This window comes from Numenius arquata, chromosome 7 (genome assembly GCF_964106895.1).
Source record: "Numenius arquata chromosome 7, bNumArq3.hap1.1, whole genome shotgun sequence".
NCBI lineage: Eukaryota > Metazoa > Chordata > Aves > Charadriiformes > Scolopacidae > Numenius > Numenius arquata.
The window spans coordinates 51,405,289-51,433,163 of record NC_133582.1 but is presented as its reverse complement, the minus strand read 5'-3'; the positions used below and the strand labels follow the sequence as shown (position 1 = coordinate 51,433,163).

General features: G+C 39.4%; 1 protein-coding gene across 1 annotated transcript; it reads right to left on the bottom strand.

Moving 5' to 3' along the window:
• Positions 1 to 27,793, bottom strand: SCRN1 (secernin 1). Its single transcript, XM_074150441.1, has 8 exons — positions 27,635 to 27,793; positions 16,090 to 16,271; positions 9,576 to 9,778; positions 6,463 to 6,657; positions 4,684 to 4,849; positions 2,727 to 2,907; positions 580 to 739; positions 1 to 305 (listed from the first exon to the last, which is right to left on the bottom strand). Exons 1-7 carry the CDS (start codon positions 27,791 to 27,793, stop codon positions 581 to 583), a joined length of 1,245 nt encoding a protein of 414 aa, XP_074006542.1. The 3' UTR covers positions 1 to 305; position 580.
• Positions 27,794 to 27,875: the final 82 nt, after the last annotated feature.

Sequence of the window (27,875 nt, the reverse complement as noted above, 5' to 3'; positions counted from 1 at the left end):
GAAGTTAATCTTTGCTTTAATTGGTTGCCCAACATACATATTTAAACATTCTGTACTAAATTAGCCAGCATGCACACAGTAATTGGACCAGTCAGTGACTTTCTCCTTTCACTATATACATACACAAACAGGAACACCACAAGATTGGACAAAGGAAAGCAATTTGTTAACCGGATACAGCTAGCAAGTAACATTTTTTCCTCTAGGAATGTTTTTCCTGCAAATTCACAAGTGTGAAGACTTTCTTTCAAGGCTTGAAGAACTTTGCAGTCTTCCAGAGAAAAGGCTAACAATAGCCACCGTAGCTGAAATGAGATAAAATTCATTTAAAATCCATTCCGAGCAAGAGTGAAATTGAAAAAAAAAAAACTTGCCTGCAGTGTAGCATAAGGAAAAGGGACTTTGGAGACAATCCGAGCAGATGCACTGAGGTAGAAAGGTGGCTTTGGACCCGATTCTGAACACCCTTAGCTTAGTGTAAAAGAGAAGGAGGAGGATCAGAATCGGATCCAACATTTCATATTCACTGAAACCTGGTACTAGAAAATCAGTATCTAAAGAATTGAAGTGTTTGCTTACTTTATTTGAAGAACTTTAGTTCTGTGTCAACACAGTCATAGAAAAGATCCACTACTTCAGCAGGATCCAGAACCTCTGTACGAGTGAGGATATCTTCCATTGCTTCTAAACCTTGTTTTTCAAGCTCTAACATGATCCTCATCAGTTTCTGGCCTTTATCCTAAAGGCATGAAACAACCAAATTCAATTAACCAGTAAATGGGCACATTAAAGCATTTTACTGTTCTGTTTTGTTATGGTGATCTTTTCAAGTATTTTTTAAAATGATAAAGACTTCTTAAGCAAAAACTATTTCTGGTAATAGCTTTTTGGATGGTCAAAGGCTAAAAGGAACAGTGCTGGACACTTTATGCATTAATAACCAAGAAGCAGTTGCTAAGTTTAAATCAGAGAAGGAAGATGGAGTGAAAGATGGATAGAGGAAAATGGTGTAAGGCTTGTACACATGACAGAGGTAAAGCAACGTCTTTAGCCTGTAAACCCGCAAACAGATCTATATGAGAAGACTAGAAGCCCTGGGGATTGTACAGATCATGGTACATACATCTGTATCCCTCAGATCATCACCTGCAAAATGATGATTAGATCTGAAATTATGTGTAAAGTAACAGCATTAAGACTCCAGATCCCAGAGAAGGCTGTGTGTGTCATTCTGACTTCTCCATGTTTCTGGGCAGGAGATTCACTCCTGAAGGAAGCATCATTTTGTTTTATCCAGATGTTATTTAAAGTCTCCTTTTTCTTTTTTTTTTTTTTTTTTTTTTTTTTTTAAAGGGAAAGGTGCTGTTTGTTTTGCTTGCAGCTTTCAAAATTGAATTCCAGAACAAAAGGGCATTTAGAATGAGTGACAGTTCTCAGCTTTCCAGGATTTATACCAGCATTTGTGCAGAGAGAGTAGGGCACCTAAGCTAAGGTTTAGGCTCTCCAGCGGGCAGTTTCTATAGCATGAACTCTGACTAAAAGCTGTATTTCCTTTTCTACCACAACTCTTGGTGTCACACCATGGGACTTTAACAGGGAAGATGCTAAAATACCTCTGCCCTAAATCAGCATCTCACATAATGCTACGGGAGACAGCTGCATATTGACTCAATGTTACCACAGAGGCCACAGATTTTAAATTAAACCATCCCAAGGGATTAAATACCACATCTAGCCAAAACTCTGTTTAAATAAGTCTGTACTAGAAAGGTTACCATGGTTTCCTTAATCGCTAATGGATAAGTCTGAATGCTGTTACGATCTTAGCAAGACTCTGACCTACCCAAATACACACAGAGGAAAACTGCAGAAGAGCAAGTCCTCTGCGGAAGTTCAACATGACTATGTGGGTCTTCCACAAATTGCCCAAAATACAAACACCAGCATGACTGGCATGTCCTGGTGATCTCTCCATCTCTTTCACTTCCTTATAACCAGTTATCCATTTTACTGCTGTGGTTGTAATTGCAAATGTCAAAGAACAGTTACCAAAGTACTTGCACTATAACAGCAAGAGTTATATCTCAATCAGTTGGAAAAGCTGTACAGAACAATCCCCTTCCTGCCTTTATTTATTCCTAAATTTATTCCCGTAAGAGATCTTCAACACTTTAGATTTTCACAGTGGCAGGTTTTCAGCCTTCAGGTACCTGTTGCATAGCACTGGAAAGTATCCTTTCTTCTCACATGGCATTTTCAGTTAATTCTTACAAATTAGCAGAAGTGCATTAAATTGAGACTTGCAAAACTGTCACATGCAAATTACTCCTTCAAGAAAAAACCCTCTCAAACTACATACTTCTTAATCCAGCATGTAAATTAAATTACAACATTCCTGCCATCATCCTATCGTATAATTCTGATATCATGTTGCACTAGCATCCAGTGTTCAATAATCACTTGAAAAGACTATATACACAATGGGGACTGAACAAGCTGATCAGCTTGTCAGTCTGACTTTTCACTTTGTGAAAGTAATGGAGCAGAGCAACACTCAGGATAACCAAAAAAAACCCCTATGCAGAATAGTTTGTCCTTCAGAGGGCGTCATTATCCAAGCTAAACCAGGAAGGATTCTAAAGAGTATTCAGAGAATTCTTTTCAGTGAGTGACTTTGAAGTAAATTATGGAGTTCAGAATCTACTTCTTTAATTCCAGGCTCTTACCTGATCATTCTCAAGGAGAGATCGGGCCCACTCATGTGCCTTGTACAATTCGTGCCTGCGATCAGGTTTCTCCTGGAATCGAGGTATCTTTTTAGCAGGATCATCATTGCCAAAAGAAGGAGACTGTACTTTTGGTACTAATTTTACATCATCAACAAAAATAAAGGGTTTAAATATGGACCTGAAAGAAATGAGAATTACTGCTTGCAGCAATAAGAGTGATTTTTGTATATGTTATTGAAATGTTCATTAGGCTATTTTAAAACAACAGATACAGAACAGCATAGGTAATTCATCTACACTAGGCACAGATTAGGTTAGAGAGTTGGTACTGGTTGGTGCCACCTCTCCTTCTCCTCCCAGATTTAATTTTCATTAAAATCACAAATACACACTTGTGTGGAACAGGGAAGATTACATACCTTTCTCAATATCAGAGGATTTGGCATATAACCAGCAGCAATTTAGATTCTTATGTTAAGGGGGGCAGGGGGGAAAGACATAGCTACCAGTATTGCGACACTTCTCAAACAACTTCAACACTAAGATTGCATCTAAACTCCAGAGAGAGAGAGGGACAGAAAAAAACCAAACAAACAAAAAAAAAAACCCCAACAACAGCAACAAAAAACCCACAGCAATCCAGGATCTTCATTCCTGAGAATCATTTAGTAGGTATTGGCAAGTGCATGGAGTAACTGCCCTTCTCCCCTTTAGATATACAGCAAAACAGCACCCTGCATTCTGCTGCAAAGAAGCTGCCAGAAGTGCAAGACTTCTACAAAACATGATTAATAACCACTGCCTGCATACAGTCAGCAGGCTCATTGCTGCAACCCTTTCCATCACTGTCATGAAGCCTTGCTGACTAAGGGTTTATGTGACTCACTAGCTGCACTTAAAATAATGCCTTTTTTTAACGCATTAGAGTGTAAAATAATGCGAGAAACGCCTTGAAATAAGTGTTTTTACAGCTAGACTCTCCACCTTTAAAAAGGACGGAAATCCCACCAAAATAATTTGAAGGCTTGCTCCTTCTTATCTCAAAGGATTTGCATCAAGACAAAGAAAAGTTTTGGTAAGCAAGCTCAAACTTCGTATTTAACCCTGAAAGTCTGAGTTGCATAATGCAAGGTTGGTGGAAAGTCCCTTTGGCATGGATGACTTCTGTGGCCCTTGGTAGAACCTAATGCTTACTACCACTCTTCTTACAGGAGTGACTGTCAGCTGCTCAAGGGCACCATTTTTTTTCTCCCCATAACCTCTTTACCTCAATGCAAGTGGCAGATCTCCTGAATAACTGCAAGTGGCTTAGTTTAATTTCTGTGAATCCCAGGTGGATTCTGTTTAAAACACAAGATAATTCATTAGTTCTTTGATGATGTGGCCCATGACTTCCCTTATCTCCTCTGCTACTTTCAACTAGAGAAGACCAGAAGACCTGATTTAAACCAACTGGAAATTGTCCCTCCAATAAAAACCACACTTGGGATACTTGAGAGTTGCAGATGTATTGCTCAGTTAACATTTTGATGTCATACAAGGCTACCTATACTACACACTCCCGCCTCGCTATTTAGACACTATATTAGTTTCAGTTTTGCACCCACCTCTGTTCAAGAGAAGTGACTAAAATGCTCCACAACCTCATAATCTCAGCAAGAACTCACTGGGAAGCAACTATGCTGGAGTAGTAGCTCCTGGGTCCTCCCTCAACTGCATTTACTCTAAAAGCTCTGAATTTAGGGCCTTTCAGGCCAGTGGTATCCATTTAGAATTGCAGCAAGACAGAATTCAGTAACGCAGGACTGTCAGATTGCACACCAACAACTACTGATTGCATTTCTGGTTAGAACACGCCTTTGAAGCACGTTCCAATTTGGGTAACAAGGTTTGTTTAGTATCTTTCAACCTGTCACCTGCTCTGCCCCCAGGGAACCCCAGTGCTGTCGCTTACCTTGAAGGGTCTGGCGTGCCAGTGAAGTAATGAACACAGGGAAAACTAGGGTCCTGAGGCAGGACAGACACTATGCTAGATGTAGTAAGGAAAGATTCAGAGTCTACACAGACACCGCTGTCCTTGTCACGCAGGACATCAATCATAGCTTGTGCAGAAACGTCACCTATATGAAGGGGAAAAAAACATTCCTGAGTTTTCAACTGCTTGGATGCCAGGTAAGGATTTTAGCCTTGGCTTTGGCCTAATATGATCAGTGACACTCGGCACAGGCATGTCACAAATCCCAGTTAATAGTTTCTATTTAAACCCAGAATGAACTTGCCTAGCTAGTAAGAGAGACCTGTAAGAAGAATTAATTAGGCATTACAATTGCTAAGTAGGGAGAAATGTCATTAAAAAGGCATTTTACAGGAAGAAGGCCATCCTATCTGTAATATTGCTTTAGCAATCACTACGAACAGACTATGAACTATGAACTTAGAGGGAAATGGGTGTTTTATGTAAGAAGCTACCTCTACCCAAGCCCAGGCAGAATGGGAGCAGCCTGATCCCTCACTTCTCATCTATTTCCATTAGCTCTCAAGCCAAAATTTTGAAACATCATCTCGCATTCACAGGTGTTACAGCAGCAGACCTAGACTCTGAGATTTTTCTGCAAACCACTATCTATAAGAATCCCTTGATCTCATTCTATTTCCTGCCTGTGTCTTATCACAGTGTTCTCCCCATGGCACCTCTGTATTTTCTTGCACTAGCCCTTTGGCAGGTAGGACTTCTTCCCCAGCAACTTCTCAAATCCTGCACAGATTCACCCTTCTTGCATGGCTGCCTCAATACACCAGGAGACATGGAATGACCCAGCAGTCTGCAAGATTTGCAGCCTGTAGGGGCCCTGAGGTTTTTTAGAGCTATAATGCAGGTTTATTAAGACCTTTCACCTACGGTCCTTCAGAATTAGTCTATCTGCCTCTCAGATGTTCTATAGCCTTATCAGGAATTCTTCATTTCAATAAATTTTTCACCTTTACACTCTTCTTGACATTTGCCAACATGTGAAAATGCTAACTATCTAGTAAATTCACATCTGTAGTAAAGGGCTTTTTATAAAAAGATTAATGCGTACCATTTTTCACACATGAAAGAGCAGATACATGACTGCCATGCACTGCTGCAGGCTGGTCATTTCAGAGCTATTCTGGCTAGCTGCAGTGAACTTAAGTCATTAATAAATTTTGGTCTGGAAATAAACCCTTCCTTGGACTGGAGGCAATTGGCACATCGTCCGTTCTGGTAACTTTGTTCTCCTTTACAATGAAAAAGGGACTTCAGTTTGCAACTGACTAGCATTGCTTTTCCTTAAACTATGATCTTAGTTCCTTTCCCAAAAGCCTAAGCAAACCTCCCAAAGTGTAGAATCCATTGAGCTCATACTTTTGTATGTGAGGCCATTTTATTTCTTTTTTAAATACTATAATTTTAGTAGAAGGTAGGGCCACTATAATTACACCAAATCACAAATGTAGTGGCACATCATGTACATCAGAACAACAATGAAGAAAGTTCTTTTATAATTGCAATCCTGTTTTAAAGCCTTAAACTTGAGGACAATATTAAGGGCTTCATCCTAACTCGTGGCAAGTTTAGGGACAGTCTTCGGTTCTTGTCTTCCTTTCCACATGGGTTACATGTAGAGGTATTCACATGTAGTTCTGGACAGAACACCTGAAAGGAGGAAGTAGTGACTAAAAATCGTGCTGCACACACTTCAACACTTACCACCTTGCTTTTCTAGGCTCTCCTTGCCAGAACAGCAGGCTAAATGGTCATCAGCAAGAGAGAACACTTCAGAAAAATTGAAGTCCGAGTCTCCATTCCACCAGCCTTGACTTCTCACATAATTCCTTAGTTCAGGATGCTCAGCATCAATTTTTGTAGTTAACGAAAGCTGATTGCAAATGCATTTCACCCCCTCTGTAGAAAGGGCCACATATTAAGAGAAAGCATTAATACAGTTTTTTCTGGGAGAAGCTGGAGACAAATTAAACCATTGGTTAGGATGTGCATTTGGCATGACTACGTAACTACACAGACACAGAATTACCAGTCACTGCGGGTTGCAGAACTCAGTTCTCTGTGCCCTACTGAAGTATTTACACTTAAATCAATTTGTGATTAATAGTGCTATTTAGTCAGAATACCAGTTTCACAATCTGTACCTCATACATTCTGACCATGAAGTAACAGTGGCCTCCAAATGCCAAAGGCACTTGCCTGATTTTTTTCTCCAGTGGTTTATTCCACTGTCACAACAAGGCTTGAGGTCTGACTTGATTTCAAAGTATATTTCAGCAAAGCTGTATTGAGTTTAATGACCCTTCTTTGCCCCTCAAAATTGAAAATTTAATTAGGAAAATGTTTTTAAAATCTTACCAGTTGCTGTAAGCTTCCCAGTTGAAATGCAACTTTATTGTAAGCAGGTAGAGAGGTTTATATTAAACTTCATTTTTAATCTCAAATTTTAAAATGGCACGAAGTAAAAAGAAATTGTAAGTAACCTTCAAAGAATATTAAGGGTTTTTTTAAATTTGCTTTTCTCAAAAATACCGCAGTGCTTATATCCATGTATCTACAGCATGACTAACAGTGGCTGCTGCAGATACTCCTCAGAGAGAATAAAGCAAATGCGTTGGAAGCCAAGGAAAGAGCTGATAAAGTAAATCTGTAAACTAAAATAAGACCAGATTCTGGAATTTGGCACAACTTTTTTCTTAAACAGAAACCAAAGCAGTATTTGTGAAAGTTATTAATACTGCCTTCCACAAAAGTGAACTTGCTTTTGTAATGCCTCACGTATGCAAATTAAATGAGTAACAACAGTAGGAATTTCTGTGCATCAGTCTGCATAGAAGTCACTGTCATTCAGTTCTGACTTGTACTAGGTCACTGACAGTTTGTTCTGAGTCACGCTTTCAAACAGAATACCTGCCAGGGAATTTTCTTGACTTGAATGATAGGAATACTTGTGTTCGTATCAAGCTAGGCGAGCCACTCCTTAAGAGCTCTTTAAATAGTGCATTTAGTAACTCGCATAAAATAGTATTTCATGGTTTTAATCCCTCTCAAAAAATGAAAATCTATCAAGCAAATAATTCTTCCACTCAGACTGAAGAACGGTAATAGGAAGGATTTTAAAGTGTTTATCCTTAAATTACTGTCAAAGAGATGCCTGATAGACATTCACTATAAGCTTTACAGAACTGCAGCAGTAATATTAGAAACAGAACAACTCTGAGGATGGAGTCAGGAAAAAAATGCCTTCACACTGGGGAATGACACATTTTCCCTGTTTTAGCAGCATTTCTGCATTCATTTGAAAGCTTAAGAGGCATGCTTATGGTTGCAAAAAAGAACCCCCTGAACAAAGTATGAAATACAGTTCTTACATAGCCAGCAGCCTTTCCTCCTGGCAGCCTCAGCAGGCTGCAGGAGATGGAAACTACTCTATCTGCGGCTCACAGGGACCTCCTGAAGAGTCAAAATCAGAACAGAGCTGGAGTATCATTTCAAAAAGCTGCAAGCAGCAGATGAAGGCAACAGTTTATTTGCTGGGAAGAAGGACGTGAAGGTTATGTATTGCTGATGCAGCTAAAAAGGCTAAGTAAAAACCACTGTTCCTCAGATACCAGCCAGGTAGGTCAACAGGAGAAGGCAGGCTGTCACTACATAATCCTGGGAACCCCAAGGAGCCGCTGCTTTCCAGAATTTAGATCGGGACAGCATTATCAGTCTTCCCTCCTCTATGTTTGGTATCTGTTGTGCTAGAAGACTTCCTCCATCTTGTAGGTATCCTTAAAATGCAAGCTTTGCTTGGGAAAACACCATCCCTGCTAAGGCAGCTGATTCACATTTGATGGCATGAACTGACAATAGGCTGTCATCCAACACTGCACAGCCTGCTGTTATTTCCTTGCTTTGGTACTTTCAAAGTTCAACCTCCCTCCTCCCCATATCTGCTATCTACTACCTTTTCAGTCAAGGGGAAACAAAAAGAGAACTGAACAGATCTGTCATATCTCAAAGCAGGGATTTTTATAATCCTCTGAATTTTTAATTCATTCAAATGTGAGTAAATTTTGAAAAGCTCTACTCTAACAAAAATAAAAAACCCTTCAAAACTAAAAACAACAACTGAGAATAAATTAAGTATATGCCTTAGACAGTTATATTATATTATTATATGAAAGCAGCACATAGTTGCTGGTAAAGTTTTAAGTAAGTTCAGCCACCAAGCAGTGAAATCTAGAAGTTGTCTGGCAGCTCTGGCTTCACACATACAGAAAAAGAAACCACCTACAAGTTTAAAGAGCAGAAAAGCATTGTTTTGCAGTGTCAGATAAGAAATAGGGGTGTGAGGGGACTGTATCTATTGCAGTAAAGCAACTAGGAGCAGCCCATTCAATTTATCACTTAACATAAGCTCTTTTCTCAAAGCTATCAATGCTTACCCTTCCATCTTAATATTTTAGATTTGCAAGTAAAAATTTGGGTATTAACTCCATCAAAAAGACACTTGAAACATTCCAAACAGCAAATAAATCTGGGAAAACAACACTTACCAGAGAAAAAAGTTTAAGCATGATGATTATGTTGCTTATGTATACAGGTAACAATCTCCAGTTTCACAGAAAATGCTAAGTTACATAGCCAATGCAAATCAACATTTAAAAAAAAAAAACAGTACTATAAACATAGGTTAAAATGCAATGACTTCATCAAACATTTGCATAAATTAGTCACTAATTTAAAGTCAATGACTGTAAGAGCAATTCTTCCAAGACAATTCTTTACATCTTTATAGCAATAGAGGTTTGCGTGAGTGATAAACTGACCTGTGATTTTTTCTGCTGCCCAGTACTTTCCAGAAGTCTCCAGTATCCAGGCTTCATTTCTATCCACAATCAAAAATGCACTTTGGAAAGTATGGCATGAACTCCCATCTTCATAATAATTTCCACCTTGTCCATGCTCTTCCAACAGAGCAACTATTACATCCAGTGCTTCTTTAGCTGTTGCACCTCTTTCTAGGCCAAGTCTATCAGGAAAGGGTAAAACAGAGATTCAGACAGACATGTGACAGTGAGGTGTCCATACATTATTAAACATCAGCACAGATATGGTTTTAAAATGCCAAAGTGCCAGGTATGCCTAGTGTAAGAATTCTTGCTTTAATGAGTTACTAGAATTACTGGATGAGATACTAAAGTTATTTGTTTGAAATCTTTATTTTCTATAGTGGTTCTTTATTCTCAAGCCTATCATAGTTGGATTTTAGGTTTTAAAAAAAAGAGTCCAATTACCAACCAATGGCCTCAACTGCACTGTAAACATACAATGTTCTATTTATCCCACCCCCCAAGCAGAATGAATTTGAAGGACAACTTGCAAAGGTCTTTTTAAAGTAACAGTTGTAGGCAAATTTACATTTCTGTACAGAATAGTGAGAAACTGCAAATTAATATTACCAGAGATCAAAAAAGGGAAGAAGTATTCAGTATTTCAATCTCTCTACAACCTCTCTTTCCCAATGCTCCAATATTTAATTGACCACGGAAACTAGATGTATGTTATCCTTTGATGCATATTGCATGCTGTAGACAGAAGCATTTGTGCAGAGTCATGCTTCAGTATTCCTGCAGAGGCTGCCTCAAAAAAAGTTTAACAATTAAACACCAGATACAGCTTTTGTCTGAACTGAGAGTACCCATATGTCTAAAGAATGTGATTTTAAAAAGAAGTTTGAGCAAAGTAAGCGTATTTTAGGGAAAAGTTAACTGAGGCACAAGAATAGGTTTTACAAAACTATAAGGAATGATGGTATCCTGCCTTGAACAAACGGGATGAAATAATCACTTGAGATAATTTGCAGCCTTAATCAAGGCAACAATGAAAGCAGTAACCAGAAGAGTCCAAATCAGACCTGCAAATGATTCCACCAGTTCCAAAATGCAATTACAGGTAACAAGGAAATTATTTTAAACAGCAGTATATCCATGCCTCTATCCTCTGGGAGAGCTACCCGGATCAGTCCAAAATTCCTCTCTGTTGGTTGTGTCATCTTACTATTGTATCTTACTCAAATAGCTCTATGGACAAAGTCATTTGACTGATGGATAGTTTCATGAAATCCACCTTTTTAAATTTAAGTACTATATTAGCCCTTTCCATTTCCCTGGAAATTACATGACAAGAAAACACTACTCTCTCTCTCTCTTAAAAACTACAGTTCACAAATCAGGTCCTGAGAACTTGAATACAGATTTGTTGATCTAAATACTTTCCCAACTTGATCTCTGCACTGGGCCTGATTTGTTAAATAGTTGGCCGCTATTAGCCTTATTTTAGGTTGAATTATTGGAAACAGTGCTTTCATCTCTCTCAGAAGCTTCTATTTATCACTTAGTGACAAAGTAGACCCAACTCGAATTTTAGGCTCTAGCCTTACAGTAACAATTTCTCTCCCATCACCTTCTTACTTTGCATTTATAGAGTCTGCCACTCTCATCTTTCTCGCATTAGCTGAAACTTCTTTTGCATTGTTGTCTTCATTTTTAGTCCCTATGCATTTATGTTATTCCTTCATTCTTTTCATCAGTGGTGCAACCGCTTTTTCAGAGCAATACAGAGATGCTGGTCTTAGCACACACCATAGACATCATTTAAAAGCCAGTCCAAAAGCATGTTTTATTGATTCCCTAAGAACACCTCCAAGAGCTGTCACTGCTGCAGGTAAATGAACAGTCTGACAACTACCTTCAAGACTATATAGTCACTAGATTCAGTGATAAACTACTCCCTTCTCCCCAGTTTATGACCATTTGGTAATAATTAAGATCAAAACCTGCCAAGAGACATAATGTCACATAAAAACTTTTAATAATTTTTCTTCTGAGATGGTTATAGTCTAGCTTTCTCTATCAAAACTACAGCAGAGATTCAGGCTGAAGAAATATCTTCCAGATATTTTTTTTTTGCAAATGGCTCCAATGTTACATTTGCTTTCCTTTAACAAAGGCACAGGCTCTGCTTTTGTTTGGGTGCTCCTATCTATCAGTCACAAGGGACAGCGAAAAACAAAGAAAACAAAAAAAAAAAACCCTACACAACCACCACACAGCTCATCTCCACAAACTGCAGGTCTTGCCAGTTATCTCAGCATCACTGTCCTGGGTAACTGCAGCATAACCCTCCCAGTAACACATTTCAGAGCACCCTTCAAGGCAAGCTGGAAGAAAAGTTTTAAGACATTTCACTCCCAGATGAGAACTTGAATTATTTATTAAGAAATTTTCAGTGACTTAGTACAATCCACTCCCTCAGTACATCTAATGTGCTATCATAGTTTATTATAACCTTGCCAAAACAACATTATCTTAAGCTTTTCAACTTCACATATCCAGGTGCAGGCTTTCCAAATGAAGGAACTAACATACGTGATGATGACATTCTGCTTTATTGAGTTTTGATGTCTCTAGGGAAAGAGATCAGTAAACAAATTAATACTATTTTAAGGAGTGTTCTTGACTCCCTGCCAAGACTGGCATCTCTGTGTGGTTCTGAAAAAGTGATTGCACCAGTGAATTAAAAGAACAAAGAAATAATACAAACACATAGGGATTAAAAATTAAGAGAACAATGCAAAAGTAAGGGTGTATTTTACAGGTTTCTTCATATTCTTCATCTTTTCTATGATAACGTTGTCCTGTTCTAACTGTATCAGCATAAGTAAAACAGTACACCATCTCTTCATATGAATGTACTTCCTTAAGTAAAGGGGTGCTTTATAGAGGCAACTGTGCCTCAAAAACAAAGAAAACTTCACTGCACTAGGATATCTGAAGAAAATCCTGATAAGCTAACCAGTGCAGCAATACTGGTGCAGCTTTCCAAGACCAGCTTTTGAATAAATCCCTAGATCAGAAAAGAAGCATTTCTTCAGAATTTGTGCTGGAACCCATTTTCTCACAATTTTTCTGTCTGTTGTGACTAGGTTCATATTCTTCATTTAGATAAACTAAGACAGGGACGAGCCCGGGTGGAGCAGGACCAACTTCTACCCCTCAAGTCAATCACATGAACTTTATTCATTTCTTCAGAATCATTCATAGGTTCTAACATGCTGTGATACACTATCAAGCCACAAATCTGTAAATATCTGTCTTAATCCTCAGATAGAGCAGTATACTACAGTATACTAGGTATATATATAGAGACAGTACACTAGGTAGCCATACTATGGTATACTAGCATACTTACAACATACTAGGTAACACAGTTTTCAGTCATTAAGCCAGCAGCCAGTTACTAAACAAGCTAGAAACTTCATGAAAGACATCTTTACTAACGTCCATCATGATCTTTACTGAAAAAAAAAATGCTTTGTCTATGAGGTTGTGGGATGAATTTTCAATTTCCTATTTCAACAACAAAACACACTAGAATGATACTACCCGGCTGAAAGATGCTTCTGGCCTGTTTAACGCCATGTGCTCTCACAACACTCAACAACAGCCTTTGCCCATGTTGGCTGGATTTTAAAGCCTAACTGAAAAGTGAAAATTCCAGATGAGTGCAAAGAGAGAAGTCTCCCCTATGGAAAAAGAATAATCACTTTAACAGAATGCAGAAGCAAACTCTTGCCCGAATGCTCAGGCTCCCCTAAAAATTGATTCTACTACCTGGATGACAGTCCTGGGCTGATAACTCTTACAGCTGCTCTGAAGAACATGTTTCAAAGTATGAATCTTTTAGCTTCTTTTGCAAGCAGCTAGTCATATGTGCACACATAGAGTGGCAGTCTTCATCCTTCAGCTAAGATCTAACACAGAAGCAGAAGTCCAACATATACATAGGTGTGAGAAAAATTTGGCCAGCAGAGATGTGCATTTCTTAATCAGGCTTAAAACACCTCTGTTGTTTTGTTTTGTTTGTTTGTTTTTATTTTATTTTATTCCAATAAATCCTGAGCGATAGAATTAGTCTGTTCTGCAGGTGGGTAAAAAGAGGCAGAGCTGGTGGCAGCTGCTTCACTGCAGCCTATATGATTGGTTTTGTACTTGATGGCTCTCTATTCTATTAGGTGATCCAAACCAGATAAGCTTAATGCAACTGGCCAAGTCTTCACAGTAAGAGAAGGAATCACTTTGGCTGGAACAAGAGGCAGACGGTAGTCTGCAACACATCTCTAGTTCTCCTTGCCTGAAGCAGTCTCTGCATTTGAGCTACAGTCAATTTCTTTCACAGAGAAGAAGGAAGAGAGGGGTGGGTAATATCTACAGGTGATGATCACTCCTGGTTTATGACCAGTTTTCCCTTATTTTGATACCTCCTGATTTGCTAGTGTGGGTAAATCTATCGCTGCTGGATGACATATATATTTGAATGTTCAACAGTATTTTGACACTGCAATAGCTATGACCAAAATAAGCAGAGCTCTGCATCTAAACCAACAGTTTGTTAAAGTTTCAAAAGGATGGCAGTAGGAGGGAAAAAATAAAGGTGGAGCTTGAAGGTCACCTAACAAATCCCTTTCCTTGACAAAAAGAACTCTTGTGGTTTAACCCCAGCCAGCAAATAAGCACCACACAGCCACTCGCTCACTCACCCCAGGTGGGATGGAGGAAAAAATCAGAAGAGTAAAAGCGAGAAAACTCATGGGTTGAGATAAAGACAATAAGTAAAGCAAAAGCTGCACATACAAGCAAAGCAAAACTAGGAATTCATTCACTACTTCCCATTGCCAGGCAGCTGTTCAGCCGTCTCCAGGGAAGCAGGGCTTCTTCACACGTAATGGTAACTCCAAATGCCCCCCGCTTCTGCCTTCTTCCCCCAGCTTTTAAGAAGCTACGTTTTCTTAAAAGAGCCCCCAAGTCTTTTCAGCCTCACTTGATGCAGCTGAACTCACTAGTCCTCCTAGGTACAGCTTCTCCACAGATTCCTTCAGTAATACAGAGTTTAGAGAAAATACCAAAGAAAAACGTAACCCCAAAGCCTTCCTGATTTTCTGATTGGTCAGATTCTATAGATCTCTGATGATATTCCCCATTTCCAACTGCATTCTCTCCAACTGGCTCATACTCCTCTTGATTTTTGGTAGCTAGAACCAGATACTGTATTTCTGCAGAGACATCGTTAGAGAACTTTTACAATTACAGTTTCAGGCAACTATACACCTAACAACAATTTCTTCTAACTCATGCTTCCCAGCCTGCTTAGGAGAACACCTTCTAAGGTATTAATGCCCTCTTAAAAGTCAAGGTATCTATTTCCTGTCCTCTATCCATAACGTTTGTTAACTCATGACAGGAATAAAGTAGAATGGTTTAAAAGGATTTTTCTTGACTAACAGTTATTATTGCACATTTATCAACTCCTTGATATTTAAGTGGGTTTTTTCCCTTTCAGGAACTGAGGTTAAGCTGGTCTATAACCACAATTCTTTTTAACTCTATTAAGTATTGCCACAAAATTTAACCTTTTCTAATAATCCAGAACCAATCCCATCTTTCACTAGTTCTCAAGAAAAATGAGAATTCACCTGAAATTGGTGAATTCAGCCCACCCATTAAATATCCTAGGGCAAATTCCAGCAGGTCCACTGGGTCTAACATTGATTTGCTTAAATAAGCGGTTGCTGTCCTGTTCCATCTTTAACTACATTTGAGTCCATTTCCTCCCTTTCTCTTTGTAACAAGTTTGCACCACGTTCTCATGTTCTTCTACTTTCAGCTTTCTTCCCCCACCCAACTCTCCTTTGAATTCTCTTCACTGCAAGATCAGCATGCAGGTTGAGGCTCATAGCACAGCACAAGCCTTTCAGGCAGACAGCCTTAAATGAACAGACTTACAGGAGTTTGTTTGCCAGCATTTAAATAAGTGCAATGGTTTGCACTGGTATGCATGGGCTGAAGCGAGGCATAGTAGTTTGTTTATGCCTACAGTTGGCTATAAGCCCAGGATAAGCTTTTTAGGTCAGAGTAGACTGTTGTAAAGCGGGGGAGAAGGACGGACCCACCAGCAATCTGATGTTACAAATTAGTTAGCAGTTCCTTACTAACAATGTAATCACCTCTCATCCTGTCAGAACAGCCGCTGTAGCCTGTAGGGCTGCAAGGCTGTAGGGTAGGTAGACAAGGTAGGTTTAGTGAACCCACATTAGACTGGTACATACTTGGTAGCCAAATTCAGATTCCAAGTGCTAACTCAGCTGTGTCTGGAGCTCTGCCTAGACAGGTCTCCTGCTAATATTGTTTTAAAATCTCCTAATGCCAATACCACAAAGTTGTATTATCATCATCTAAACCTTTGGTGTTTGAACGGCTGGTCACAGCTCGGCAAGCCACCCACCTGACAAGATCCATTCCAAGCAAGGCTTCAGATTCAGAAGCTGGTTCTCTGGTCACGATGGCTTCATTAGCTACACAGACTCCATGCTCGTTAGCACCCATTTCTGCCCCCCAAAGCCAAGAGGGCCTGCTCAGCACAACAGCATGAGTCTTCGGCACCTGCTCAATCTCAATATATGTGCACTGGAAAGAGAGCAGGAAGAGAAAATGCAAAACAATTGCAAGCACTTTATCTAATGCTGTGACTGAAGTAACACAAGAGTTCAATGTACAGACAGAACACATTATTTAAAAAAAAAAAAATCCATGTCTTGTGTATAAGCGGGGAATTTTTTTAAACAACATTTAACTGTCATGTTTGAACTTTTACATCCTTATATTGCAAAAGTCTAGGAAAATACATATCTCTTGATCATTGCTTCAAAGAGTCAAGCAGAGCCCAAGTGCTAGAATCAGCGGAAAGCAGCAGTAGACAGGCTGTACTGTTACAGTAAAGATCACAGATCATTTTTGCACATAGTAACAACATCAAACCACCCTACCATCTCAGCTAAGCACAAGCTCCAGCACTTTACTATAACAATGATGACTGGACAAAGTACATTAGAAGGCTTCCCCCTCTTCCTTGCTGCCTCCCCTGCAGCCGCCCCCAGGACTAAGGCTGCTGGTAGAAAGAAAAGAAAAAAATAAAAATCAAGACTTGAAAAGATTCAGTGGAATTCTTTGATAAACAGTCACATGAAATAAAACAGAGGGATTATTTCTGCTTAAAACGGATATTTCCTCTATTTTAAATGATCTACTGTAATCAGAGGTCTGTGGATGTATTCTGACAAGTCAGATACACAGAGGAAGGCTACAGAGAAGTCATTAAAAATGCAAGGAAGAAAGAAGTTATATGTTACCTGTCAAATATATTTATTCTTCCCTTGTTCTAGGACTTAAAAACAAGCACTGTTTTCCCAGGCAGCATGGAAAAGAGCTTGATCCATCATTAGATCATTGGCTTGTACAAGCCATAGGATTGGGCTTTACATTTTACTGCGGAGGTCACATTAAGTTCTTTGAGGACTAAAATCCACAGAATTTTCTTGTGAGGAAACTGAGTCTGTCTGTGGTATTTATGAGACGGCTCTTAGTGTCCAGCATTCCTGTCTTAACATCTTCCTTGCAGGGAGTAATCTGCAACATTTTTCTCAAGGAATATTTGGTCAGACATATCAAAGTGAGCAGGATGAGCAACATGGACTTGTGGACTGAAAATTGTTTGCCATGAAAATAAATGCTATGTCTATATTAAACTTAAAGCCAAAGGAATCAGTCCAAGATTAGTAGCAGTGAGAAGCTATTTTTTTTTCTGACCTGTCTTTCCCCCCTCTAAGGGTTTGTCGGCCTAAACCATGACAGGATTACACAGCATGACCATCTTTAGCTTCCAGTCTTGAGCAATGATTTTTGCAGTAACAGTTAGTCTTGCATGCAATTAAAATGTATTACAGACAATCTTTGATCAAAAATGGCATTTTTAGAGTCCTTAACCCTGACCATGCAAGAAGGACACAAGAAATGAGCTTGTCACCTTCATTAAGAATTGGGTCTGAACAGGTCAAACTGTCATTTTTCTATAAACCGGGCAAATTATAGGTGAAATAAGAGAATGATTTCTCAAAGAGGTCATTTAAAAAAAAAAAAAAAAAAAAAAGGAGGGGCGGGGAACTTTTTCATTCTAAGGAGTTAAAAATACAGTAGGGACATGCTTCCTTTTTCCTTTCTGCTGCGCGCTTAATTTTGATTTTTGGCTTAGGCAATAAGACCCCGGTAGGGACTCATCTGCTGCATTTGTTGGAGAAAATCCCAAATGTTTGACCAAATTTCTTATATACTAATACACTATGATTTCATAGAGGCAGATTCCTCATCTATTGAGGTGCGGTAACATCTGGCACTGACCAGGAGCTAAGATCCAACTAATAAAAGCACTTTATACAGTTCACCCTTTGTTTCATTTTCTAACCAAGCCACGCCAGAGCAGACATTTCTTGTCAAGTCTCCCCTTCTCCATTTGAGCTGTCAGCAAGCAAATCTCATTTTTCACATTCTGTGCAAATTTTTTTTTCAGAGCCTTAAGTGAGTGCTGTTTGGATAAGCACTGAATGCATGTGTGTGAGTGAACAGAGAGTAACTGTATTTCCTGGATGTGCAAAGGAGGAGCCGCAGCAGCAGGAAAAGGAATTGGACCAAGCACCTTCCCACATTACACGTGAAGACAGGACCAGAGCAGCTATCAGGAGACAGGTCTGCAGCCAGCCAGACACCAACCCCTGCACAGCCCAAGTCTTGGCTCCCTGCATCTCACAGGTGGCCAGCTAGCTGGACTCATCCTGCAAAGACACCCAGGACATGAACCTTCTCATTTCTGCAGCAAAAAGCAAAAACCTAGACGCAGTGCGGAGGAGACTTCAGTACTCCATAAACCCACAACTTGCATAGCATTCTCTGGATGAATAGCCCTATTATACAAGCTTGCTTACACTGATGCTTTGATTTTCTAGAAGGAAAAATGATGAAAACACTCTGAAAAGTGACAGGCTAAAAAAAAAATTGCTGAACGCCTTTTCTCTGCAGAACATATTCTGGCTATCCTTGCTACCAAATGCTTATTATTTGGGGCCTCACTCCAAAACCAAGCATTTCCAAAGCTGCTATTCATTATAAGGATTTTATTGTCAATGGCAGTAGTCAAGAAAGGGGAAAGAGAAAATTGTTTTCTCCTGCTGGAAGGATCCAGAGCATTCAGAAAAAATTGCTTTTGCTTTGTAACTATGTAATCAGAGGCCAGAAAACATCCAGAAGCCTCTCTACGCACCTCAGAATACAGCTGTCACCCTCTATATTGCTGCTTTACATTCCCCAGCCCAACAACAAGCAAACACGGACCATATTTTCATGTTATTTTCAGTTTCCATACAATAACTCATGTACTTCGACAATGTTCAAGCCTTACATATATAAATTGCCTTAGAAGACCTAAATAACAGAAAACCATTCCAATCTGACAGTAGCTGACAGGCCTTGTAAAAATACCATCAAGTTGATTCTTGTTCAGCAATCCTTTACCATGGTTATTGACAATGATGAAAAAGGCTTGATGAGATTTCACCTTCCCATTAGAATTATTTACTCCAGTAAGCAGAAAAGTAGGCACTCAATAGGACCAATGTATTAAGGCAGGCATTTTGTTCATATTTATTAATAATAGGTATGAGCTTCTAAAAAAACTAGAGTCCAGAAACAACAATAGATTATTAATTTTAAATATAAACCTCTTGCTCTTCATTACTGTAAGGGTAGTGGTGGAGTTATGTCAGACAAATCTTTTCCAGATAAAAGAATATCTTCATTCAGGAAACAGAGGACTTGGCTATCCACCTGCAGCCATGACACATCAATTGTAAAGGTCGGTCAACTAAAGGCAGTCACTGGATTTGCAGCACAGCAAACTATCACCACCTATCTGTGGCCAGTCTGCTCCAAAACATAACATCCACAGAAATCAGAACATATGCTTGTAACAGCCCAGACACGGAAGGAAATAGTGGGGGAAAGACAACACTATCCACCAAAAAACCTCATTGGCCACGAGATCTCTAGAAATGGGAGTTCAGATGATGACAAGATTTCAAAACCAAGCACAAACCACAACCTCCCTGTCCCCTCTCCAGCACCCCACCAATCTGGCAAATCCCTCTAGCACAACAGCAAAGCAGCCTGTTCTACTGAGAGCCATGCCAAACTAGGCAATGACAAATAAAATAGACAGAAGGTACTACTGTGATTCTGCTTGCTACCAATCCTGTCTTTAAAATTCCTGAAGCATCCAGCCTCAGCATTTTCTAACACTAACATTCTTCTTTGAGTATGAATGCTAAAACCAGAAGAATACTGACACATTTGGTGGCAAAGGCTGTGCGTGAGTGGTGTCAGGCTCCATTGATTTGCTAGAATTCCAGCCCTGAAAGCAGCATAACTGGCACCATGCCCTGTGACAGTAAATTCCCATCGGGAAATATAAAAGTAAAGAACAGAGACTTCACACACAAGAGAAAGAGCCAGCAACTTTAAAGAGAATTAATCAGGCTGGAAACTAATGATGTTTCTTTTATTTTATTTCAGTATCAAGAAAAGAATCTTATCAAGGCAGTTCTAAGTATAGTACAAGGCACAAATGTACCTCCCACCCTAGCTAGGGCATGCAGATATGTTGGAGGTATTCCAAAAACAGACATGACTGTCATAAGGACAAGAGATTTCTTCTTTCATTTATGAAAAGAAACTATTGTGCAGCCTCTACTGTACTCAGGCTGCAGAAGCCTGATTCCTAGCACTGTCAGGTCATTATGAAACATCAATGAAATCACATAGGCTTTGGCCCTGGATAACAAAGGCAATAGTCAGGGAACGCTTTAGAAAAGAATTACCTATGAAGAAGGGCCATAAAATTCTAGATTACAGAAGAGATTCCCCAACACCACCCCCTGATCAGATACAGGCTCTAACTTGGCATTAACTCTTCGCTTAATTACTTCAAGCACTGCTGTACCATAGCACACATTTGAAAATAGGCAAAATATCTGTACTATTGCAGTAACTCGAGAAGTTGCACCATGGCTGCTTTTAAACCCTTCCAAAAGAGGGATGGCAAAAATGTGTGAGGCAGTCTCGCAGCCTGCTGCCTCCGTGGCCATCAAGACATCGAGACTGATAGCCTAGTTGGAACTGTCTAGAGAGGCGATTCCCCAGGTGACGTGGGCTACCTACGCCCTCCCATCATAGTGAAGTGGAGGACTGGAAAGCAAGAACATGGTTGTTCAAAAAAGCCCTTCAGACCACAGCTCCTGCAGACCATGTGCCTAATAGAATGTGTTTTACAGAAAATTTGTTTGCTGCTTATTTACAGGAACAAATGCTCAAAGGAATGGGAATAACCGATCTCTGAAAAGAGAAATACGCAAGCAGTAGCACACAATACAGAAGATGTGGCTAGCTGATGCTGTTACCACTCCCCGCTTATGCACTAAGTATAGAGTGGAAGATACCTGGATGACTTTACAACACCCATTAAGCACAGCCAGGACAGCAAAACTGTTGTGCCATAGTAGAGGGGACAGCCATACACCAGGATAAATCTAGCCCAGGTATATCTCAAGTACTCAGCCCTAGTTCTAGCAGACATATAGTCAAACCAGAATGGTGAACAGTGGCAGGATGAATCTTCAGGCAGCTGGCTTTCAAAAACACATGCTATGCTAGTGCTTGTATCTTTGTGTTGTAGCCAGATAGAAACACCAGCAGCATTTACTAAGTGTACAAATACAGAACAGAACCAATTTCTGCCACAGTAGAGTGCCTCTTCCTTCTTCATATTAAGAACAGTTTTTTCCCTTTTTATGAAGGCCCTAGTACACTTTATATAAGCTTCTGTATTTGAATAGAAACAGCTAGGAAAAATACACATTTCAACCAAAATCTGTAAAATTTGAATCTGTGTGCCTCTGACTGGTAGCAGTGTAATTTATCTTGAAGACGAAGACAGATCTTATTCTAGAAAAGAATTAGAGAAGCTAGAAAAAGCAGAACAGTTCCCCTGTCAAAAAGCAGAACCACACACCCTCTGACCTACTCTATCAAGCCACCAAGGAGCCCCGGGCATGTGAGCCACAGAATGAAGATGTACTCAACAAAATGAATACAGAAGTCTTTAAACAAATAAAATATCACAAAGTGCAGCAAGGCACCCAAGGCTGAGAACACTCTGTGGAGATACTATATGTCAGAGTTGATTTAGCAGTCAAGAATTCACCTCTTGTTTTTTAAGTTACAAATCTAGCAGTCTCCCGGGAGACCAGCAAAACTAAAACTGAAATATGGATGAAGCTTATTAATTTAATTTTTTTTAAACTGTGAGAAACAGATTTCAAAGAAGTCACAAAAAGCCCATCACAGATATTATCCTCTGAACTTACAGATATCCTAGGACTGATTTCTTTTCTTTGCCACTTTGAAATACGTGCTCACACATCTGTTTTGCCACAAGTAAACAGTTTGGGTCAAGATGGGATAGTTGGCAGTTTTTTGCCCCATACAATTCCAGCACTCTCCCTCTTCTTCCTCTCTGTTCCAATAAAAAAAAATTAAAGAGATTAAAAAAAAATAATTCAAACTAACCAATTTTGCTTTGGTAGCAGAAGGGAGCAAAGCAGCAGCACTCCTACAGTTAAAACATAGGCTTTGAGAGGGCAGAAACACACAAGAGATTATGGCTTCTACCTCTCTCTGCACTGCTGCTGCCTCGTGCATTGTGTTACAAAGCAAAGTCAAACACATTAGTTTAAAGGCCAGTGGCCTGCAATGGAGCAGAAGAGAGAAAAAGCTCACATTAGCCAAGCAACAGACTCTGCTGAAGGCAGCAACCACTTTCTCTCTTTTATTAGTTGCTGTCTGTCTGCACAGTGCCTCTCCTCTATCTCTGTGCGAAGTCTAAAGGTTAGCTTAAACAAGGTGGCTTGAGGTAAGCTGTCTGACTGTGTGTGCCATGAAACAGGCTGCTCACATACCCAGTTATCAGGTCTCAGCTGAGAGGCAGTTTCCTAAACTATTGCTGAACTGTAAGCTTTTAGACTACAACATTTTTAATCTACATAGAGTAAATGAAAAGTTTCATCACAGGCACAAAAACTGCTGTTTCATCAGTTTCCTGCCAATCAGCACTTACCTATGGAGGTGTCATAGAGGGGGTGCCCAGGTTCAAGCTCACAGCTGCAGTAACACGACTGTAAGTGTAGCTCTGTCAAGCTAATCTGCAGGGTTCCCAAGGAGCGAACTCTCAGTAGATTCAGCTGCTGCTTGGTTTCTGTTACCGGATTCTGAATATCTTACCCCCAGAGATAAGGCAAATAACCCAAACAGCTGCTATAAGAGGGAATTAAGGTATAGAAGGACTAAACCACAGCACTGGCATAATGCCTGGTGATTACGTTACAAATACCAGAATTAAGACACCTCCAGGTAATATGAAGCCAACTTTAATACAGTCAAAGTCTACTTTCCAAACTTTATATCTATCTCGCAACACCAGACAGAAACCCCTCAGCTTCAAGCAAGCTATGTCTGCAGTGCAGAATGCAAAGCAAAAAAATCTTACTGCTCCTCTAAAAACTCAGATCAAGGGGAGGTAGGATGGTATCCTTTAAAAAAATATATATATTTTAAAAAAGAGAGAAAACAAAAACACAAGTAAGGCACAACTGTGCCATGAAGTTTTAGAAAACACAAAATTCCTCCTACCCCACAGAGGGCTGGCTTTAAGCCCAGAAGAGTGTTTAATACCAACATATTAGAAAAAATTTGCATATTCCAGAATTTGATAGACTTTGTTGTGGCCATCCATTTCTATTTTCCCTTCCTCCACAAAAAATTGCATGCTATTAAGATAAAAAAGCTTCTACAGCTCTATATTGAAGCAAGCAATCATGATGATTTTCAAATAATGGATAAAAGGTCAAATTAGCAGAAAGGAAGGTTGATCTTAAAGAAGAAAAAATCCACCTGGAAAATTCAGCTAACAAAAAGTCATCTGCCCAAGACTTCTTCAGGAGAAAGAAAACCACAACAAGCAGTAGGTTACTAGAAAAAAAGAGAAATCTAGTCAGTAAAATCTGCCTTAAAAATAAGACAGAGGGGCTTCCATCTTAAAACTCATACAAGATGAATTTTCACTAACACATGAAACATTCTTAAAATCCACATCCGGGGAAAAAAAGAACACACTTTTAGTAGAGAATTCAAAAAAGGACCCTATTTATGCTGAAGGGGAGCGATATTTCACCTGCATGCACGAGTTTACTAGACTGACTACTACAACAAGGAAGAGCGCTGAGCAGCATCTGCCACTGCAAAGTTACAATGCAAGACAAGAACAAACTTTTGAGAAAGTTGTCACGCACACACACAGAACAGACCTTTATGAAAAGCCCCATTGTTCAGGGTCTTGGGAACCGGCTGACATGGAGAGAAGGAATTATGTTGATGAGTTAGCTGCAGGGTTACTTGTCTGGTAGATTAAGCCACAAAGATCAAGCTTAGAATGACTTGCAGTATTCACTGAATTTCCTTGTTCAAGGCCATGCCACAAACCAGCTGACACCTATACAGCATAGCCTGCCCAGTTCCTTTATGGCAACAATCTAGCTGAGCTACTGTGCCATTTTTGGTTACGTTATGCGTTACCACATTTGCAAACATGAGCAGCGCAGAACATAAATACGATACGGACCTCCTGAGAGGGTCTTATAAAACAACTCGTGTTGTTAGTGTGTTGAAAATCACTTCTTAACACAAGTTCAGAATGTTGGTGACAGTCACAGAGAAGTAATCAAAATTTGATACGCATTGGATTACGTTACCTGCAAAGAAAAGAATATAATGTATAGCAAGTCCACTATCGTTGCCCAGTGAAGGTAAAGGATCATGTATCTAACATAAGAAACCAATGCAAATGTACAATATGGAATGGAGAGAAAAGCTGTTCACTTGGGGGAAAAAAAAAACCCGCACAAAACAACAAAAACCCCAATGCTAGGATGAATAAGAGAGAAAATTTAAAGAGAGGCACAAAGGGTTACTGACTTACAAAAACAGTAGCAGGAAATTGGTCAACAACATTTTTCCATTTGCAAAATATCATACATTTAATTTTCTCAGACCTGTTCAGTTAGTTTTATAAAACGCAAGGGAAGGAAAGCTGTAGCAAAAAAAGTCCCACCCAATGATAACTGAACTATTGGCAGTTTTCACGGGTTTTAAAGAACAAAGTAATAATTCTGAATACGTCAAAGGCTACACCTAGAAGCTTTAACATTCCTCTCCACAGCCCCTATTAGCTAATTACTTCTGACAACTCAATAAGTTCGCTTAAAAGGTGTATATAGTGTTGTATGCCTGCTACTTACACAAAGCAGCTGAATTCAAGCCCTTCCTTAAAGCTTTTCTTAACTTTAAGAGGTACCACTAACAGAACTCAAGGAATTAAAATGCTTTACACAAGCTCTGCCTATAGGCAAGTATGTATTTGTGTTAAGAGGAGTAGTCTTAGACACATCCCTACAATAGGATAAATACGTACATTTCACCTAATTAGCAAAAACTGAAGACCTTACTCCTATTTTGCTATCACAAAGAGTTAGTATGTTTGAAATCGCAATCTTCTTATTCACTAGTGTCCTTAAGTTCTTAAAACAGCAAAATCTAGAAGAAAATCTAGCAGCTCAAAACTTGGATTGGAGCTTTTATTGATTCAATCTTTCACAACTCCTACAGTAAAGGGGATTATTATTATACTTTTTTAAAAAGACCTTTGAAGCAGCCAGTTTTAAAAGAAAATTTAAAAAAAAAAAAAAGGGTTATTTCTAAAGAGAATTCTCTACAACATTGGTATTTGCTAGACTTGTTTGATTGAACACACTCTCTCTGAGAGCGGGAAAAAACCCTTGAACTTTAAAGAAAAACTAACAACCAAATCTATCCTTAGGTCTGTCCAAAGGACAGCATTTAAAGGACTGTGCAAATCTACCAGACAGCATTTAGACCCAAAAAAACAATTAAAATCAGTATCTTGTTTTAACCAGCTTACTCTAGTCAACATACCTACGAGGAAAAAAAAGACAACATATTAAGTGCCAAGTGTGATGAAGATGCGCTGATAAGCAATTGCTTGCACTACTCCCCGAGCAACTGAAGATATTTTTATTCTGTGCTGGGAGGAAAGAGGAAGAATTTCAGTAAATATTTGGAACCTGTATGTTTCTGTATACCACCGTACTTGCAAAACCTCAGGCTAGCTAATGAAGAATTATGTAGTAGCATAGACTAGCAGAGGCCAAAGTACCCATCTAATTAGGGCTTAAGCCCCTACTTTAAAAAAAAAAAAAAAAAAAGGCATTAGCCCACTCCAGTCCCTTATCTAAAAGCACATCTTCACCACATTGCAACAAACTTTACCTTCACTTAAAAAAAAAAAAAAAAAAAAAATCAACATTTAAGGGGAAGGCTTGCAGATACTGGTTAGCAGAATCAACCTCCAAACTGTAGTGTACTAGGCAAAGGGATTGCGCTCCCTCCTTCCAAAAGGACTGGCAAGAGAGTCCAGTTTATGACTGGATTCTAGAAAAGGCATTAAATTGTTTAATCGTGGGGTGGGAGAGGGATGATAGCAGATTCTATATGGCTTAATTATATCTTTTCTAGCAAATTATGACAATATCATCAAAGAGTAAGATATGGGGCAAAGAGACCAAAAGAATCAAGTACTCTAACATTATATTCTTATAAAGTATTCTCCTTTAAGGACACAAACACTCCAGAGCAGCTTTTGGAAGTTCTTCTTCCACAATTAGAGAACTTTTTTTTCATTTGCAGTTCTATGAAGAGAAGCTTTAAAAAAAATCTCTGAAGTTTTCTTCTTGTCTTATTGTCACACTTGTGTTCTGTATATTAGCCCAGATCTACAACAGTGCTATCAATACTGCACTGCAATTAACAGCAGCTAGTGCTTTTGGACAGGGGGAGAGGATTTCTTTACATCCAAGATTAAAACATTTAATAACGCATGAGTTGTACTAGATGCTGGTAGCAACAGGAATCAAGAGAACATTAACTGTTAGAAAGAACAGCACCAAATCCTCTGAAATTTGGAAGCTGTCCCACTTGAAAGACAGAATTAAAACTGGCAGATTTGCCAAAAACTGGCCTTAGGATCTCTTCTGGGGAAGTGACAATTACATCCATAAAGGACCTGTAGGGATGAGACACACCAGCCTGGTGCAGAACACCTGGTGTCCTCAGCCTTCTGCACAGCCACAGGGACAGGAGAAAGTTGAACACAGGGAACCTCACAGCTCGTGCTTTTCCAGTTGCCAGCCAGAGCAAGAACATGTGGACTCCTGACAGTGCAGATCAGGTTGTATGTATAAAAGTTATGTTTGACTTACAAAGTGTATGCTTTTATTTTCCTTCTCTCACATTCCCTTATTAGAGCACAAGTTCTTTGAGGCAGAGGTTTCTGGCTACCAGTTTTGAAATGTGCTTAGGGTAGTCAGGCCCCATTACAACTGTCAAACAACCACCACGAATGAAAACAATTTATATGGCAAGTGACAAACTTTGAAAATTTCCTTCTAGATCCAGTTAGCCAGAATATTTTTCCCCTAAAAGGAAAAGGCAAGTGATAAGTTACACAGTGCAGGAATCTGAGATGTGAACAGTTCAGCCTGTCTGCTGGAGCAAGTAGAGATCATAGATTTTTCAATTAAACAAAAAAGTTATATTCTTAGTTTCATTCTCAGGACTTTGAAAAATCTTGTCTCCTCTCTACTCAAGAGGTTTCAGTGAAGAGAACAAGGACTCCAAAATCTGACACGAACACAAGACAGCATTCATTTCTTCCAATAATAGTAATTTCTTATAGTTCGAAGGTAACAATTCACCCTTACCTCAACTTTGCTTCCTGGATCGTGAGTTGCGGCAGCAAAGTAGACCACCTCCTGTACTTCATCCCTGGGCCGTGCAGAGTTCTTTCCAAACACCACCAGCCCATCTTTAGAACATGGGGGAAAGGCTACAAAACAGTAACTTGGGGGAGCTGCAGCCATCCTAGACAGGAAAGGAGTAAATAAACAGAGGTAGGGTTTGCTCAACTCATAATTGCATGCATTAGAGAATCATTCAGTCTAC

Coding starts and splice junctions, on each gene's coding strand:
- SCRN1 (XM_074150441.1), bottom strand. CDS start 27,793: ATGGCTGCAGCTCCCCCAAGTTACTGTTTTGTAGCCTTTCCCCCATGT. Junction 16,272..27,634: donor ATCCAGGAAGCAAAGTTGAG/GTAAGGGTGAAT, acceptor CTCTCTTTCCAG/TGCACATATATTGAGATTGA. Junction 740..2,726: donor CTCTCCTTGAGAATGATCAG/GTAAGAGCCTGG, acceptor TCATGCCTTTAG/GATAAAGGCCAGAAACTGAT.